The sequence below is a fragment of the Orycteropus afer genome, unplaced genomic scaffold, assembly GCF_000298275.1.
Source record: "Orycteropus afer afer isolate SDZICR_OR568_19922 unplaced genomic scaffold, OryAfe1.0 scaffold00012, whole genome shotgun sequence".
Lineage (NCBI taxonomy): Eukaryota > Metazoa > Chordata > Mammalia > Tubulidentata > Orycteropodidae > Orycteropus > Orycteropus afer.
Genome location: NW_006921599.1, coordinates 20,055,007 through 20,074,620, shown reverse-complemented (window position 1 = coordinate 20,074,620; position 19,614 = coordinate 20,055,007). Strand labels below are relative to the sequence as shown.

At 36.5% G+C, this 19,614-nt stretch overlaps 1 protein-coding gene and 1 pseudogene across 1 annotated transcript in view; one reads left to right on the top strand and one right to left on the bottom strand.

Annotated features, from left to right (window-relative positions):
- Positions 1 to 19,614, bottom strand: part of CDKAL1 (CDK5 regulatory subunit associated protein 1 like 1) — a 1,058,601-nt gene that overhangs the window by 681,646 nt on the left and 357,341 nt on the right. Inside the window, exon 6 of the mRNA XM_007952396.2 lies at positions 10,240 to 10,360. Within this exon, the coding sequence (XP_007950587.2) occupies positions 10,240 to 10,360 (121 nt within the window). The remainder of the gene's footprint in view (positions 1 to 10,239; positions 10,361 to 19,614) is intronic.
- LOC103206578 lies at positions 10,963 to 12,086 on the top strand (annotated as a pseudogene).

Sequence of the window (19,614 nt, the reverse complement as noted above, 5' to 3'; positions counted from 1 at the left end):
TTCTTCTGCTAGTTGGGGTTTAGTCCACTTTTGTATCCTTGCCTTCAAGGCTCAGGGGTCCAAGATTATCTTCTGTATCTGTGTTCATTGGTTTCCCTTTTCTTTGTTGAAGAGCATCTGTGCAGTCCTTCTGCCTAGTCCGCCATCTTGCCGCAACTCCCAAAGCCCACATTCTTAACCACTGTGAAATTCTGCCATCTTTGTTTTCCATTCCCCAAACCCACTCAAGCCCTCATTCCTTCATGGCTAGATTACTATAAAACCAAACAAAACCAAACTCACTGCCAATGTGTGAATTACAACTCATGGTTTACAAGGCAGTAAATCTTTATGGAAGTAGATTGCGCCACCTTCCTTCTGCAGAGCAGCTAGTGGGTTTGAACTGCCAACCTTCTGATTAGCAGTCAAATGCCTTAGGCAACACACCACAAGGACTCCTTAGATCACACATTAAAGGCTTCCTAAATAGTTGCATCTATCTGTCTTCCCACACCAACCCACATTGCAACCTAGTATCAAAATAACCTTTCTAATGCCAGCTATGATTATTTCTCAAGTTTGCTTCAAATCTTCAATGGCTCTCCCTTCCCCTTATCAATTGAATTAAGTATAATCTCTCATCTTGGGATTATTAAATTCTTTACACAACCTATAATTTATCCCATTCTTATTATGTGTCCTGAAAACTCCAGACAAACTGGAGAAGAGTCCATTCTTCATAGGCAAATAATAGGGTCCCTCTCCTACATTTGTTTCATTCTTCTCTCTCTACCTACAATTTCCTCATCATACCTCCTGTGGCAGACATAATACATCCCCCAGAGATGTCTATAACTTAATCTCCTGAACCTGTGAATTTATTGTATTACACGGCAACAGGGAATTAAGGTTGCAGATGGAATTAAGGTCAATATTCAGCTGGCTTTAAAATAGGGTGATTATCCTGGATTATCCAGGCTGACCCACTGTAATCATAAAGGTCCTTAAAAGTAGAAGAGCAAGTCAGAAGGAGATGTCAATTCTGACTCACAGTGACCCTGTAGGACAGAGCAGAACTTCCCCATAAGGCTTCCAAGGCTATCTGTACAGAAGCAGAGTGCCTCATCTTCTTGCACTGGAACAGCTGGTGGGTTCAAACTGTCAACCATTTGGTTAGTAGGTGAATACTTTGACCACTACACCACCAGAGTGCTTTTCAAAACCATCAAGTTATGACAATTTTTAATGGCAGCGATAAAAATAAATACACTCCATGTATAATTATCAATATTTGACCTATCTTTTTCAGCCTATTTTAAATGGAACTGGAATGCAAAGGTTATTCTTCCTCTGCTGACCACACTGGATGGGATCCCTCACTTCTCTGAACCCATTAAAGCATCAGACTCTAAAATTTGACTCAGTCACTTACTAGTTGCATGACCCTGGTAAGTCATTTAACCTCTCTGAGCTTTTGTTTCCTCATCTCTAAAGACAATAAGACAGCTGGCAGTTCAAACCCACCGGCCACTCCTCAGAAGGAAGGTTGGGCAATATACTTCCATAGAGATACCGCCTTGGAAACCCAAGGAGGGGGTCGCTATGGGTGGAAAATGACTCTACAGCAATGAGTTTTTGTTTATAAAGCCAACAGTTGTGAGGATTAAATATAGCAAACTATACACATTTATTAGAATTGTGTCTGTTACCCACTAAATAAAGATTTGTGATTATTAACTTTACTCTTGTCTATTTCTCAGAGTTATGTCCATGGCTGTTGTATCACCATAAAGACAAACATGTGCCTACTCATGTTCATTTTCTCCACAGGGAGCTTCTGCCACATGGGAGACAGTGTAGAAATAAAAGTTATATTGGATAACTGCCTGTTAATCACCTCACCTCAAAAAACAAGAAGATCATATTAAATTGGATCATTTTAATTTGGACTAAATTTTATATATTCAACAGGTAAATATAAAGTGTGAAATAAATCCTGCAACAACTATTATCTCTATATTATTTAAAAAAAAAAAAAACTAGTAGCAAAGCTATGCACACTGTGATCAAAGAAGTACCTCCTAGATCATTAAAATTTAGCATAATCTGAAACTTTCAACTTCTTCTTCAGCTAAAAGAAGTAATGATAATCCTTTTACATTTTAAGTTAAAAATGTAATAAACCATAACCACTTTGCAAAGCCTAATGGTAACTTCAATAATTTACTAATACATGTAATAAAAGTTGTTATAAATTGGGCCCTTTTCCAAAATGTATAATGGGAAATTTACATACAATTTTTATCTCTATATTTAATTTGAAAGCAATTAAACTTTGAAAAATATTAGGATTTGAATGACAAGGATAATTTTTTTACTGATAGAAATAATTATAGGAATAACTCTTTTTAAAACATTTAAATGGAAGTGAAAATAAACAATGAGCTCCACTGAAGGTGCAAGCTAAGATGCGATAGTGTATTACTGTGGACAAATATTCAGGGAATGCTTTCATCTAAGAGAAAGTGATAAGGCTGCAAGTGACTCAGGAAAATGAGGACTAGCAGAGAAGTTAGAAACTCGTGTCTCAATTAGAGACAGTATGGATTGAATTCTCTTAATATCAAAAGTATACCTATTAATTTGGGAGCTCTGGTGGTGTAATGCCTAAGGCATTCGACTGCTAACCAAAAGGTTGGTGGTTCAAACCCACCAGCCACTCCTCTGAAGGAAGGGTGGGCAATCTACTTCTGTAGTGATACCACCTCAGAAACCCAATGAGGACTCGCTATGAATAGGATCTGACTCAATGGCAATGTTTGGTTTGGTGTTGGATCTGTTCATTCATGTACTGGGTCACATCTAGTTGATTCCAACAGTAGGAACCCCACATGTGTGCGAATAAAACTGTACTCCAAAGTGTATTTAATGGCTGATTTTTCAGAAGTAAATGTCTGGCCTTTCTTCTGAGGTTCCTCTGGGTGGACACGAACTTTCAGCTTTTCAGTCAGAACGTAGTGCATTAACTTTTTGTATAACCCAGGGACTCTGTTAATTCATTTCCTAAGGGTCAATTCTACACTCAAATATGAGCATATGTGTCAGGATGAGGGAGCAACAGCCAATGTCCAATAAGCTTTAAACATTTTATAGTGTAGCCTCATTTTAAGAAACACCAAATCCATAAGAAGGGACATTCAAGTTATATGCATGAACATTTTTAACTCAACCCTATTTTAAATGATTACCTAAATCAAAAGTTTAAAAATATATAGCAACAAAAGTTAAATGGCTTTAAAATAAAAAATTATTACATAAATACTTATTAAATATTCACTTTGTACCACATATTGAATTTGGTGATAATAATCATTGAGATACTTTCAGCACTCAAGAAGCTTACAATTTCATGGAAAATATAAATTATATAGTCTGAGAAGTGCCATAACCAGAATAAATAGAAAGTGCTGTGGGTGCACAATTTTGAGGGGAGGGCTTATTTAGCCCTGTCGTGGAGGGAAGACTAGGTGACCTGCCAGAGAAAGGGACATATGTCTGAATACAGGAGGATTAACAAGGTGAACTGAAAAAGCAGGAGACATGCTAGGGAAATGCAACCACATGCCTAGAGGCCTGGAGTCACAACAAAGAACCACCCCAAGTTTGAGAATTTCTAGTAGTTCAGTCAGTATGGCTACTACTGGAGTAAAGGTATAGAGTAGCAAATGGAGAAGTATATAGGGACCAAAAAAAATTAAACATCTATGAAAATAAATGTTTTCACTTATGAACAATGCAGGAAATATCAAAACAAGATGGAAAGAATATACAGTCACTGTACCAAAAAGAATTGGTCGATGTTCACCCATTTCAGGAGGTGGCATATGATGAAGCATCAATAGTATTGAAGGAAGAAGTTGAAGCTTCACTGAAGGAACTGGCAAAAAACAAGAATCTAGGAATTGACTGAGATATTTCAACAAATGGATGCCACACTAGAGGCACTCACTTGGCTATGCCGAGAGATTTGGAAGACAATTACCTGGCCAACTGACTGGAAGAGATCTTTATTTGTACCCACTCCAAAGAAAGGTGATTCCACAGAATGTGGAAATTATTGAACAACATCATTAATATCGCACACAAGTAAAATCTTACTGAAGGTAACTCAAGAACGGTTACAGCAGTACATTGACAGAGAACATCCAGAAATGCAAGCTGAATTCAGAAGAGGACGTGGAATGAGGGATATCATTAATGAAGTCAGATGGATCTTGGCTCAAAGCAGAAAATACCAGAAAGATGTTTATTTGTGTTTTATTGACTATGTAAAAGCATAGTCAATAAAATTTATTATTTATGATTATGCATGGATCATAGCAAATTATGGATAACATTGCAAAGAATGGAAATTCCAAAACACTTAATTGTGCTCATGAGGAACCTGTACAGAGACCAGGAGGCTGTCATTCGAACAGAACAAGGGGACACTGCACAGTTTAAAATAAAGAAGGGAGTGCATCAGGGTTGCATCCTTTCACCATACTTATTCAATCTGTATGCTGAACAAATAATCAGAGAGCTGAACTATATGAAGAAGAATGTGGCATCAGGATTGGAGGAAGACTCATTAACAACCTGCTTTATACAAACAACACAACTTTGTTCACTGAAAGTGAGGATGACTTGAAACACTTATTGATGAAGACTGAAGACTACAGTCTGCAGTATGGATTACACCTCAATATAAGGGGAAAAAAATCCTCACAACAGGACCAATAAGCAGCATCATGATAAATGGAGAAAAGACTGAAGTTGTCAAACACTTCATATTACTTGGCTTTACAATCAACACCAATGGAAGCAGCAGTCAAGATCAGACATCATATAGCATTGGGCAAATCTGCTGCAAAGGACCGCTTTCAAATGCTGAAGAGCAAAGATACTATCTTGAAGGCTAAGGTGTGCTTGACGCAGGCCATGTTATTTTCAATCACCTCATATGCATGTGAGAGCTGGACAGTGAAAAAGGAAAACTGATGCTTTTGAGTTGTGGCGTTGGTGAAGGATGCTGAAAGTACCGTGGACTTCTAAAAGAACTAACGAATCTGTTCTCGAAGAAGTACAGCTGGAATGTTCTTTGGAAGTAATAATGGCTAGGCTTTGTCTCATCTACTTTGGCCATGTTGTAAGGGACTATTCCCTAGAGAAGGATATCATGCTTGGTAAAGTGGAGGGACAACAAAAAAGGGGAAGGCCCTCAACAAGATGGATTGACAGTGGCTACAATGATGGGCTCAGGTGTAGGAAAGATTCTGGGGTTGGCACAGGATCAGGCAGTATTTTGTTCTGCTGTACATGAGGTCACTATGAGTCAGAGACGACTCCACAGCACCTAACAACAACATAAAAATAAACATTTAAAATCGATATTCAATAGTTCAAAAGTACCTTAAAGCCTCCTTGAAGAGACCAAATGGATCCTAATGTAACAGGATTGGACAGACTCTGACTGCAATATAATTATCTTCAAAGGAATGTGTCAAGTCAAAATGGGGTTGGCAATCCTTCATGTACAAAAAACTGAGACTCTTGGACACATTTTGACTTTGCCCTCTCAAAAGCACTGTTGAGGAAAGAGTATGTTTTGGCTTAAATGTGTGTGTACATATATATACATACATATATATATATGTATATATATATACACACACACATACACACACACATATGTAATATATATATATATATTCCCCCACATTAAAATTTACACTAACTTTATTTTAAAGGACGATTTTTAAAAAAAATTTTATTGTGATCTGGGTGAAAGTTTACAGAGCAAATTCACTTTCCATACAGCAGCTCACATACACTTTGTCTCATGACACAAAGTGCCCACAATGCAACAGCTCCCCTCCCACTTACTCCCCATAGTTACCTCTTCCCTGTGTCCTTCCACCCCATGCACTCTTCCCCCCTAAGCTGACTCCCTGTGCATACACAGCCCTTCAATTCTCCCGTGATTGAGCTCTACAAGGAATGTATCTACCTAATGTAAATGTTCAGCTCATACGCCTGTCTTTTTTTTGGTTGGAAGCCAGAGGAGTGGGCTCAATTCCAGACCTGAGGGCAGCTAGGGGTTCCACCAGGATCTACCAGACCAGCAAACTTGGTCCTTTTGTTTTTTTTTTAATGATTTTGAGTTTTGTTCCATATTGTTCTCCCACTCTATCTGGGATCTCCTACAGAGATCCCCCTCCAAGTAGATGACAGTTGTAGCCATCTAGTTCTTCTGGTCTCAAAGTCGTACAGGCCGAGCAACACATAGTGTACCAGTCGCCTGGACTAATTGTTTCCATGTGTGTTTGGTTTTCTCCATTCTTTTCACTCTGGATGAGGAGAGACCCATTGTTGCATCTAGTTGGCTGCTTGCAAGCTTTTAAGATCCCAGTTGCTACTTGCCAAAGTAGGAGGTGGAACAATGTTTTTGTGTAGTATAAGCCAACTGAGCTTGATGTCCACTGCAACTATGGTCCCGAGCCCACAGGTCCAACTATCTTAAGTATGTTTTTCCAACTGATAAGGCAATCTATACCATGGAAATAATTTAACATTATCTCACTAAACTTTCAAATTACAGGTAGTCCCTGATTTATAAAAGGGTTCCATTCTCATGACTTAGTCTTAAGCTGTTCTGACATAACTAGAATACTTCTCTTTTTAAGTTTTCATTATTATTGCCTTTTATTGTCAGTATAAACCCAGTCTTTATTTGTATTTGGGGCTGCCATAAGAATGATAACATTAGCAAGTTACACACTGCAACTGTATGCAGTACATATTACTAACAATAAGAGTACCTAAATAAATAAATTAATTAAATAGAACAGTCATTAAGGCCAGTTCACCATAACTCGTACATATTACTAACAATAAGAGTACCTAAATAAATAAATTAATTAAATAGAACAGTCATTAAGGCCAGTTCACCATAACTCGAGTATGTTGGGGACTACTTGTATAAAACTCAATGATTCAGAATTCAATACTTAAATATTCTTTAAATCCCTAATGTATATATTTGTCTATTTACTGAGGCCACAGCAGTAAGCCCAAACCAAAAACCAAATCTACTGTATTCTAGTTGATTACAACTCATAGTAATCCTTGAGGATAGAGAAGAACTGCCTATATTTTCCAAGGCTATAAATCTTTATGGAAGGAGACTGCTTTATCTTTCTCCCATAGAGAGGCTGGTAGGTTCAAACCATCAACCTTTTGGTAGGCAACCGAATTCTTCAACGACAATGCTACCAGAATGGTAAATAAAACAGTCAAAACTTCCTGCTGTTGTAGAGCTTATATGCTTACATGTTGTTGTTGTTATCTGCCCTCGAGTTGGACCCAACTCATAGTGACCCCTCCTTGGATTTCCGAGGAGGTATCACTACGGAAGTAGATTACCCAACCTTCCTTCTGAGTGGCTGGTGGGTTTGAACCACCAGCCTTCTGGTTAACAGTCAAGTGCCTTAGGCACTATGCTACCAGAGCTCCTATATGCTTATATAGTGAAGACAAACAAAACATAAGTGCTGATAAGTGCTGCAAAGAAAAATGAAACAAAATAAGGAGAAGGAATTGGGAATGCTTCAATATTAAATAGGATAATCAGGGAAGACTTCAGGTAATAACTGGTAATAATCTGGGAGTATGGGAGAAATAATGGAGACAAAGGGAAAATAGTAAACAGCCCTGTTTTAAATTTGCTCAGGCTAGAGAGAAAGATTAAGTAAGGTATTCAAGTCAAGGTAACAACTATACTTCTCATGGTAATAAATTCTGATTCAATCATTAGTTGCTGAAGAAGATGAGTCCAGGTTTCTGAATCTTCAGCAATGAAGGCCAGCTTTTAGTCCATGACAAATTCACCAGTCAACTAAATATCATCCCATGGGGCTTTGAGGGAAAAGCCAAATACCTTCTCCCACTTTCTCTGGTCTTTGACAACAGGGTGAAGAATGAACCAGAAGGTAATGAGACTTGAGAAAAGATGACCAGTAGCATGGCAGTGAAGGAAGAAATGAAAGCTTTGGCTTCAAGAAGGAAAGGTTAAGTTTATCCTCTGTGCTATTCTCAATTGGAAACAGCACAAAGCAAAGTATTTTTTTAAAGAGAGAAGAAAATGAAGTTAAAAAATGGACAACTTAAATCTATGGAAGATGAAAGGTAGTTGCATGGGTGAGTAAGGAATCTCTGTGATTTAAGGAATAGAAAGCCTTAGCCTCACCAAAATTTCAGACTACAGTGCTGTATTTTTACCCAAATAACACAGCCTTCTACATTTGTTTGCCAATTGCTCTCAACCCCCAGGAAGTATTTTTGTAAACATGCTATGCTACTTTAAAAAAAAAAAAAAAAAAGTAACATGTTTAAAACAAACAAAAGAAAAAAAAAAAACATAACTCTACTTACAAAACTACCTCCTGGAGGCAGGGAGTGATCAGTAAACAGACATAGAAGGTATGGTTATATACATAAAAATACAGTACTATAAAGTGGTGAAAAAAGTAACATTTCCTCCATAAGCTCCATAAGAGTACCTAAATAAATAAATAAATAAAATAGAACAGTCATTAAGGCCAGATCATCATAACTCAAGTATGTTGGGGACTACTTGTATAAAACTCAATGATTCAGAATTCAATACTTAAATATTCTTTAAATAGTCACATAATTTTCCACATGGAGTCAGAAAGCAAATTCAATAAATGCAAATAAAACAATTAAGGCACATACTAGAGTTTATAATCTGGCAAGACTGCTCTCCAAAGCAGTCAAGTTAAAAGTATACTTAATATTCAATCATGACAGTTTTTTCCAAGGGTAGTAGTATAAGATATGCATTTTACATAGTTAATAATCAAAGTACAGTTATTATCTTGGGCAACATTTACCAGAAGCTTACTGAAAAAAATAGTGAAGGATGATGGGTATGTTAACCATCCCTAAAAATAAAATACACCAAAAACATTTTAATCAGGGGCATAATTAGAAAACAAAATTCATGTTTATTTCCAAAAATGATTACGAAGAATAAAATTAACCAAAGGCATAAAATCTTGCTGCAAATATTGTGTAATTTACATACAGGAGACACTTTAGATGGCTCTGTACAGGGAGTTTCCAACTTATAATGCATTCGAGTTACAACGAAGTACACTTACCACCATCCAGGTTCTTTGTTTGTACATCTTATCCTTAGTAATATGTACTACATATAATGTAATTTGCTGATGTTATTATTCTCAGATGTTCACTCACAGATGTTCAATGTTATGATTTACCATTCAAAACATGCCATATAGCAGGCTATGGCTGGTCTACATGAAACTGATGTCAGTATTGGGAGGCATAACGAATAAAAAGTTGGGAAATAATTCAACTCTAACAACATTCAAGCGAACTGCGCACATGTCTGACAGCCGTTACAACTCTGACTTCATTGTAGATGGGGCCTATAGTACGATCGTATTCAGCATTTCATATCCTCAGAAGCATCAGTTGTTAATTTCATTGTTGGAGTAAATTTTTATGATTTTATGATTTGTGTTTTTCTAAAGGTATGTATTGTATGTATTAAAATATATTGCTAAGTTTATATGCAATGTTTCCAACCCCCAACATAAAGACAGGATTTATAAAGATACTGATAATAAAAGATAATAATAATGGAAACTAAAAAATTTTAAAAAAAAATGAGGGACTTGACTTGTATCAGAAGAAACTTATGATGGGACAGCATCATAAATCAAGGACCTCTCTATTCAAATGCTTTAGAATTTTTGTATTTTTCCCCAAGAAAATATTCAACTACTTGCCAATGTCACATGACCAAGAAAGAAAAATTAAATCATGGACTATATTGAATGCAGTGAAATCTGGGGCAGTCAGAATGTAACAGGATTCTCTTCCTTTTCCAGGTCTCAAAAGTTTTCCATCTTTGACACTTTTCAATAGCTCTCTATTGTTATATGAGGTGCCATGGAGTTAGTTCCAACTTCTAGCGACCCAATATACAACAGACCAAAACACTGTTTGGTTCTACACTATCTTCAAAATTGCTGCTATGCTTGAGCCCATATCACTTTCTATTAATGGAAAATATTTGGATTTTCCTTCTCTGACAAGTTTCCATCTTATACAAGTATCAGCATTTGCATGTTTTACTCTATAACATGAACAAGTTTGAAAGCAGCTTACCCAGTATTGATGGAAATTATTTCTATCAGTGGATTCTTCCTAATCTTCGGCAAATCCAATCGTGCTCCCCCCAACCGTTTTCCATTATCCTTTTTCTGACCCAGTAGTCTCACAGAATGACCTTTAAAATAAAACACATAAATATACATTAAGATGAGTCACACAACTTCACTTTAATTTACTGCTTTCAAAAAATGTATTAACGTTTGCATTTAACTTCTTCATTTATGAAAAAAACAAAACATAACCTAGCGAAGATGCAAACATCTGAGCTCATGGAACACTATCAAAAGGAAAACAGCTATGCTTCAATACTACAACCAAAAATGCATTGCTTATTAACATCTGCACATTGACCTGCAGAGGAGAGAAACAGAAATATCCTCAGAATGTAATTCCACAGGTAGCAATAATAAAAAAAAAAAAAAAAAAAAAATAGCTTAGACTAGATACATGTATACAGCAGAAAGGATTCACTTAGGACTGAGCTTGCCCAACAACTGCATTGCAAAAAATAAAATAAAATAAAAAGTAGATTATCTATACAACATAAACAGTAAATCAAAGAGTAGGGAATTTAAAAGTTGAAATGAAATGACACTTCAGGATTGAATTTTTAAAAGCAAATAAATTTTTTTTGTTTATAAAACATTATAAAAGCACTTTTCTGCCCATGGACACTGTCAATAACCATCGTTAAAGCCTTTTTTCCCAACTGCCGTCATGTCTAAGTCACGGTCTCCTAAAGAGCCAAAACAGCTGTGAAACTCTTCAGCAGAGGGCTGAGTTTTGAAATGACAGATGAGTCTGAGGAGCCATTTTGAGCAATGGGGGATGCTCATGGACTGTGTGGTAATAAGAGATACAAACAGCAAATGCTCCAGCTGCTTTAGGTTTGTCACTTACTCTACTGTGGACGAGATGGATGCAGCCGTGAATCTCAGGCCACACAAGGCAGATGGAAAAGTTACAGAACCAAAGAGGGTTGTCTCATGAGAAGACTCTCAAAGACTGGTTGCCCACTTAACTTTGAAAAAGATCATGGCTGGTGGCATTAAAGAAGACACTGAAGAACATCACCTAAGAGATTATTTTGAGCAGTATGGGAAAACTGAAGTAATTAGCTCTGGTAGCACAGTGCCTAAGGCATCTGACTGCTAACAAGAAGGATGTGGTTCAAACCCACCAGCTACTCCATGGAAGCAAGCCTGAGCAATCTACTTCTGTAAAGATTTACCACCTCAGAAACCCAATAGGGGTCACTATGAGTTGGAACTGACTCAACGGTAGTGGGTTTGGTTTGGTTTGGAGGCACTGGCAAAAAAAGAGGCTTTGCTTTTGTAACTTCTGATGACCATGACTCTGCAGATAAGATTATCATTCAGAAATACCATACTGTGAATGGACAAGCCTGTGAAGTAAGGAAAGTCTTGTCAAAGCAAGAGATGGCCAGTGCATCTTCCAGCCAAAAAGGTGAAAGTAGTTCTGGAAAGTTTAGTGGTGACTGTGGAGGTGGTTTGGTAGGAACAACTTTGGTAGTGAAAGAAACTTCAGTGGGCAAGGTGGGGTAGTAGCCATGGTGGTGGTGGATATGGAGGCAGTGGGGATGGTTATAATGGATTTGATAATATAATGGAAGCAATTATGGAGGAGGTGGAAACTACAATGATATTGGCAATTACGATGATGAAGCTTCAAATTCTGGACCTCTGAAGGGAGGAAACTTTGGAGGCAGAAGCTACGGCCCTTATGGTGGTGAAGGTCAGTATTTTGCCAAACGATGAAACCAAGGTGGCTACGGTAGTTGAAGCAACAGCAGTACCTACGGCAGCAGCAGAAGGTTTTAATGACTTCCAGGAAACAAAACTTAGCAGGAGAGGAGAGCCAGAGAGGTGACAGGCAGGCTACAGGTTACAACAGATTTGTGAACTCAAACGAGAACAGTGGTGGCAGGGCCTACCTGCTAAAAAGAAGGCATGTTTTACGCAATACTCATGTGTATGGAGGAGCTCTGGTGGCATAGTGCCTAAGGCACTTGACTGCTCACCAGAAAGCTGGCGGTTCAAACCCACCAGCCACTCCTTGGAAGGAAGGTTGGGCAATCTACTTCTGTAGTGATACTGCCTTGGAAACCCAAGGAGGGGTTGCTATGAGTTGGGGCCGACTTGAGGGCACATAACAACAACAACAACATGTGTATGGACAAAAAACTTGGGGACTTTGTGACTAATACATAACAGGTTATTTTAGTTTAAATAAAAGGTTTTAATGTAGGGTTTTTTTTTTTTATACTCATTATGTTGATTGCTTAAATGTAATAATCTAATCATGAAGCTGAAGAAATGTCTTAAAAATTATAAAAGCAAATCAGACTGTTTCTAATTATTTTTTGTAATTTTAATGTTCTGAAATAATTTCAGACTTAGAGAAAAGATACAAGATTAGTACAAGAATTCCCATCTTTCAGATGCCCCATTGTTATTTTCTTTGTCACATTCTCTTGATACATACAAATATATGCATACACACACAGAAAGATTACTTTTAATAGCTTTACTGAGGTATATTTTACATACTATAAAATTCCCTGGTAGTGAATATACATTCAATTATACATTCCACATTATAGATCTGTGCCATCTCACAACTACTCAAATTTTAGAACTTTCCCATCTCCAAAAAAATTCCCTTGAGTATGTTTCCATTCTATACCTATGCCCCTATTGAACCACATTTTACCAGGAGATGGACAATTGGATTGTTTCCAATTAATAGCTATTAAAATAATGCTTATACGAATGTTTACACAATACAGTCTTTGTGTGACTGTATGCTTGCATTTCTCTAGGTCAATTGGTTAATTTATGTTTAACTAAGTATGTGCATATATTTGTTTTCTAATAAAATTTTATTTACAAAAACAGGTGATGGGTCAGATTTTGTCCACAGGCTCTAATTAGCCAATCCCTGCTCCAAAAGCACTGTTCAATATAGTAATCACTAGCTACATGTGACTAATGAGCACTTGAAATGTGCTGTAAATATAAATATGCTTAACTTTTTAAGAAATTGTTAAACTGTTTTGCAAAGTAGTTGCATCATTTTATATTCCCAACAGCAGTGAGTGAAAGTTTGAATGTCTCTGTTGTTGTTGTTATGTGCTGTCAAGTCGGACCCAACTCAAAGTGACCCCTCCTTGGGTTTCTGAAGCAGTATCACTATGGAAGTAGATTGCCCAACCTTCCTTCCGAGGAGTGGCTGGTGGGTTTGAACCACCAGCCTTCTGGTTAGCAGTCAAGTGCTTTAGGCACTTCGCTACCAGAGCTCCCTTGAATGTCTCTATATCCTTACTAACACCTGACATTCCTTCAAAACAAGGCCAGGAGCTGACTATGGAACAGATAATCAATTGCTCAAATGCAAGTTCAAGTTGAAGCTGAAGAAAATTAAAACAAGTCCACAAGAGCCAAAATACAACCTTGATTATATGCCATCTGAATTTAATAACTATCTGAAAAATAGATTTGACATACTGAACACCAAGGACCAAAGACCACACAAGTTGTGGATGACATCAATAGCATTATACATGAAGAAAGCAAAAGATAATTAAAAAGATAAGAAAGGAAAAAAAGCAAAATGGATGTCAGAAGAAGACTCTGAAACTTGCTCTTAAATGGAGAGTAGCTAAAGCAAATGGAAGAAATGATGAAATAAAAAAACTGAACAGAAGACTGCAAAGGGCTGCTCCAGAAGACAAAGTATTACATTGAAATGTGCCAAGACCTGGAGTTATAAAACCAAAAGGGAAGAACACGCTCAGCATTTCTCAAGCTAAAAGAAATGAGGAAAAAATTTAAGCCTCGAGTTGCAATACTGAAAGATTCTATGGCCAAAATATTAGACAATACAGGAAGCACCAAAAGAAGATGGAAGGAATACACAGTCCCTGTACAAAAAAGAGTTGGTCAACATCCAATCATCTCAGGAGGTAGCATATAATCAAAAACCAACGATAGTGAAGGAAGAAGTCCAAGTTGAACTGAAGGAATCAGCAAAAAGTGGTCTATTAGTACAACAGTAAAATTAATTTTCATAATGACTAATGCTGTTGAACACCTTTTCAACTGATTATTAGCTAGTTTATGTCTTGTTTGGTGAAATGTCTACTCCAGTATTTTTCCTATATTAAACAGAAATATTTCTTATTGATGAGATGTAGAAATTCTTTATATATTCTGGTTATAAGGCCTTTATCAGATATATGATTTATAAATCTTTGCTCTCAATCTACATCATATATTTTTATTTTCAAATGTTATCTTTGGAAAAGTAAATGCATTTAAATTTAAGTAAGCCCAATTCAACAATTTTTCATTTTATGACTCATACTTTTGAGACTGTATCTATTTGTCTAGCCCAAAGGCACAAAGATACTTCCTGCATTCTTCAATGCTTTACAATGTTTACACTTACATTTTGGTCTAGAATTCACTTTAATTATTATGTACAGTGTTATGGATTGAATTGTGTCCCTCTAAAGTACATGCTGAAATCCTAACTCCTGGACCAGTGGATTTGATCATGTTTGAAAAGAGGGCTTCTCTTTTGTTATGTTAATGAGGCTGCACTAGTGCATAATCAATTCTAAGTTATAAGAAGATCAGACTGTACAGCAATTCATGTGAAGATCAACAAGCTAGGGAACAACGAAGAACAAAAGAAGTCCCAGGATTATCACCGAGGATGAACAGACATGTCAACACACTGATTTCAACTTTTAGCCTCCATAATTATGATAAAATAAATTTCTGTTCTTTAAAGCCACCAACTTGTTTTATTTCTGCTACAGCAGCAGGAAGTATCTAAGACATTAAGGGTATAAGTTCATTTTTTTTTGCATATGGATATGCAATTCTCCTAGTGCCATTTTTGAAAAAGTGTCCTATCACCAAAGGATTGTTCTGACAATTTTGTCAAAAACTAACTGACCATAAATAAAAGGGTTTATTTCTGGACTATCAATACTGTTTCATTGCTCTATATGTCTATTCTTATACCATTATGACACTTTCTTAATTATAGTAGCATTACAGTTAAGTTATGAAATTAAGCAGTGAAGTTTCTCCAACTATGTTCTTCCTTTTCAAAATTGCTATGCCTATTTTAGGTCCTTTGCATTTCCATATACATTTTAGGATCACTTTGTCAATTATATAAAAACACCTCTTGGGACTGTGTTAAATCTGCTCATCAATTAGGGGAGAATGGCCACCCAAACAACACTGAAGCTTCCATCCATGAACATGGTAGGTCTCTTCATGTAGCATAGTGCCTAAGGCACTTAACTGCTAACCAGAAGGCTGGTGGTTCAAATCCACCAGCCACTCCTCGGAAGTAAGGTTGGGCAACATACTTCATAGTGATACCATCTCAGAAACCCAAGGAGGGGTCGTTATGAGTGGGGTCCGACTTGAGGGCAAATAACAACAGCAATTTCTCTCAACAATATATTGCAGTTTTCAGTGTATGTAACTTATACTTCTATTATTAATTTTATTCCAAAATATTTTATTCTTTTTGAAATTACTATGAAGAGAATTCTTAATTTCATTTTTTAATTGTTTGTTACTAATATATAGAAATCCAATATTTTGTATATTGGTCTTTCATCTTGTGACCTTGATAAATTCATTTATTGTTTCTAGTAATTTTGGAAGGTATTCCTAAGGATTGTGTACATATAGAATCACGTCATTTGCAAACACAATTTACCTTATTCCTTGCCAATAAGCATGCCTTTAATTGATCTTATTTTCTTGACTGAAATGGCTAGAACCTCCAGTACAATGTTGAAAGGCAGCGGCAAGAGATTCAATTTTAGGAGAAAAGCATTCAGTCTTTCTCTATTAAGTATAATATAGGCTTTGCATTTCTTTCATAGGTGCTTTTTATAAAGTTGAAGGAAGTTACCGTCTATTCCTAGTTTGTTGAGAAATTTTATCACAAATGGATGATGAATTTTGTCAAATGCTTTGTCTACTGAGATGAACCTGTGGGTTCTGTCCATTCATCTATTAATATGGCGTTCCTTGTATTAATTAGGGAACTCTGGTGGCATAGCACCTAAGGCATTTGGCTGCTAACCAGAAGGATGGCAGTTCAAAACCACCAGCCACTTCTCAGAAATAAGGTTGAGCAATCTACTTCCGTAGTGATACTGCCTCGGAAACCCAAGGAGGGATCCCTGAGTCGGATCCAACTCAACTGCAGTGCATTCTGTATTAAATAATACGTTCCTTGATTTGGGGATGTAAACCAAACAAGCACTACTGGGAAAAATCAAAGTTTGAATCTAAGGTTTGCTTAATTTGGTTTGTGAGTATTTTGTTAAATATTGCTGTGTCTATGTTCATGTGGATACTGGCCTGCAGTTTCAGTTTCTTGTGATAACTTTTGACTTTAGTATCAGAGTAATGCTAACCTAACAGAGTAAGAGTAAGTGTTCTCTCTCCTATTTTCTGAAAGTACTTGTGAAGGATCAGTAATATGCCTTCTTTAAATACTGGCTGGCAGTCCTAGCACTGCACGGCATTATGTTAACAGAAACTGTGTCCTCACTTTGCATAGTTCCATAGTAACTGAGATCTTTTCACAAAACTGCAAAGTTAGGAGATGGTTCCAATATGCATAAATGAAGCCATCTCAGTGTGGGCTTTTCTTTGTGAAAATATTTTTAAATTACTAATTCAGTTTCCTTGCTTGTTAAAGATCTTAAAGAAGGAGCAAGTCTGGTAAATTGAGTCTTTCTAGGAATTAGTCCTCTTGATCTAAGTTATCTAATTGGTTGCTATAAAGTGTTGCTATTGCCCCTTTATAGTCATTCTCATTTTGTAGGACTGGCAGTGATGTCCTTTCTTTCATCTTTGATTTTGGTCATTTGTACATTCTTTTTTTTTGTTGTTTGGTCAGTCTAGCTAAAGACTTGTCTACTCAAACTTGCTTTCAAAGAACCAATTTTTTGTTTTATTACTTGCTCTAGTATTTTTGTTTTGTTTTGTATGTCATTGATTTCTACTCTAATCTGTTATATCCTGATTCTGCTTGTTTTGGATTTAGTTCATTCTTCTTTTCTCAGTCCCTTAATATAAAAGTTTTGGTCACTGATTTGAGAACTTTCTTTTTTTCCGATGTAGACATACAGAGTTATAAATTTCCTCCTAAGCATTGCTTTAGTACAGAAGCTCTGGTAGCATAGTGCCTAAGGCACTTGACTGCTAACCCACCAGCCACTCCTCAGAAGAAAGGTTGGGCAATCTACTTCTGTAGTGATACTGCCTCTGAAACCCAAGGAGGGGGTCCCTGTGAGTTGGGTCTGACTCGATAACAACAACAACAACATTGCTTTAGTATTTGCAAACTATCCGGATTTTTACAAGATTGTTTCTATTATAAGTCTCTAAGTTATTTCTAATGTGATCAGAAAACATCACTTTTATGATTTCAATCATTCAAAATTTATTTAGACTTGTTTTGTGGTCTAGCATATGGTCTATCTTGGAGAATATCCTATGTGCATTTGAAAAGATGCGTATTATGCAGTCAGTGAAAGGAGTGTTCATGCTAGGTCAAGCAGGTTGACAAAGTTATTCAAGTCTTCTATATTCTTGGTGTCTTTCTGTGTATTTGTTCTTCCAGTTATTGAAAGTAGGGTATGGAAAACTCCAACTTTTTAAATTATTTCTCAATTCAATCTTGTCATGTATTTTAGGGCTATTAGATGCATATACATTTGTTACTATTATATGTTCCTAATGCAATGAGCTAATTATCATTATAAAATGTCTCTCTTTGTCTCTAGTAATATTTCTTGACTTAAAATCTTTTTTTTTCTTTTTTTTTTGATATTACGGTAGCCACTCCACCTCTCTTATCATTACGGTTTGCGCGATGCATAATTTCGCAACCTTTTATTTTCAAGTTACTTGTGTCTTTTAATCTAGAATATACTACTATACACAGCATATAACTGGATCTTTTTGGTTAGTCTGAAAATCTTTTGATTGGAATAGATTATTGATATTTAAGGTAATTACAGGAGCTCTGGTGGCACAGTGCCTAAGGCATTTGACTGATAACGAGAAGACTGGAAGTTCAAACCCACTAGCCACTCCTTAGAAGAAACACTGCACAATCTACTTCTATAGAGATACTGCCTCGGAATGGAAGGTGGGTTTCGCTATAAGTCGAAATCGACTCGACAGCAGTGAGTTTGGGTTTCTTGGTTTTTTTTTTTAAGGTAATTACTGATGTGTTTGGGTTTCCATTTTCCTATTTGCTTGTATATGTCCATTTCTTTTGTTCCTCTTCTCCCTTTATTGCCATCTTCTGTGTTAAATATTGTTGTACAGGATTGTAATTATTGCTGATTTCATTACTTTTATTGTTCTTGTTAGTTATTTTCTTAGTGGTTGCTGTGAGGCTTTAAATATCTATTTTAATATATCACAATCTATTTCAGAATAATCCTACCTTACTTCTGTTGCGTTGTTGTTTTTTGCCGTAGAGTCAGACCTGACTTAACAGCGATCCCTACTTGGGTTTCTGAGACAGTATCACTACAGAAGTAGACTGCCCAACCTTCCTTTCGAGGAGTGCCTGGTGGGTTTGAACCGCCAGCCTTTTGGTTAGCAGTCAAGTTTCTTAGGCACTATGCTACCAGAGCTCCTACCTTACTTCTAGTAAAAAAAAAAGATAGAAAGAAACTTTGCTCTAATATACATTTTTTATCTTCCTCATCTTGTGGGCCATTGTTTCACATTTATTAACTGGTACAGCCATGTAAACCCAACATTGTACTATTATAATTATTGCTTTATATAATCTTACATCTTTCAAAGAAGAAAAATATGAATATATATTTCTAGAGTATTTTACATTTACCATTTCCACCATTTTCCACCATTCTTGATTTCTTCCTAGGAATTCAATGTATCATTTGTTATCACTTACTTTCTGCCTGAAGAAGTCCCTTTATTATTTATTTTTTATTTTCTTTTTTTAATTTCATCCTTTCAGAGTTTATCATGGGGTAGGGGGAGCAAAACTCACTGCCATTGACTCACAGAGATCCACTGGGTTTCTGAGGCAGTAAATCTTTATGGAAGTAGTTTGCCCTATCTTTCCTTCACAGAGCAGCTGGTGGGTTTGAACCAACAACCTTCTGGTTGGCAGTCAAAGGGCTTAGGTACTGTGCCACAAGAGCTCCTTTCATTTTATCAGGTTGTTGTTGTTATGTGCTGTTGAGTCGGACTCAACTCATAGCAACCCCTCCTTGGGTTTCCGAGGCAGTATCACTACAGAAGTAGATTGCCC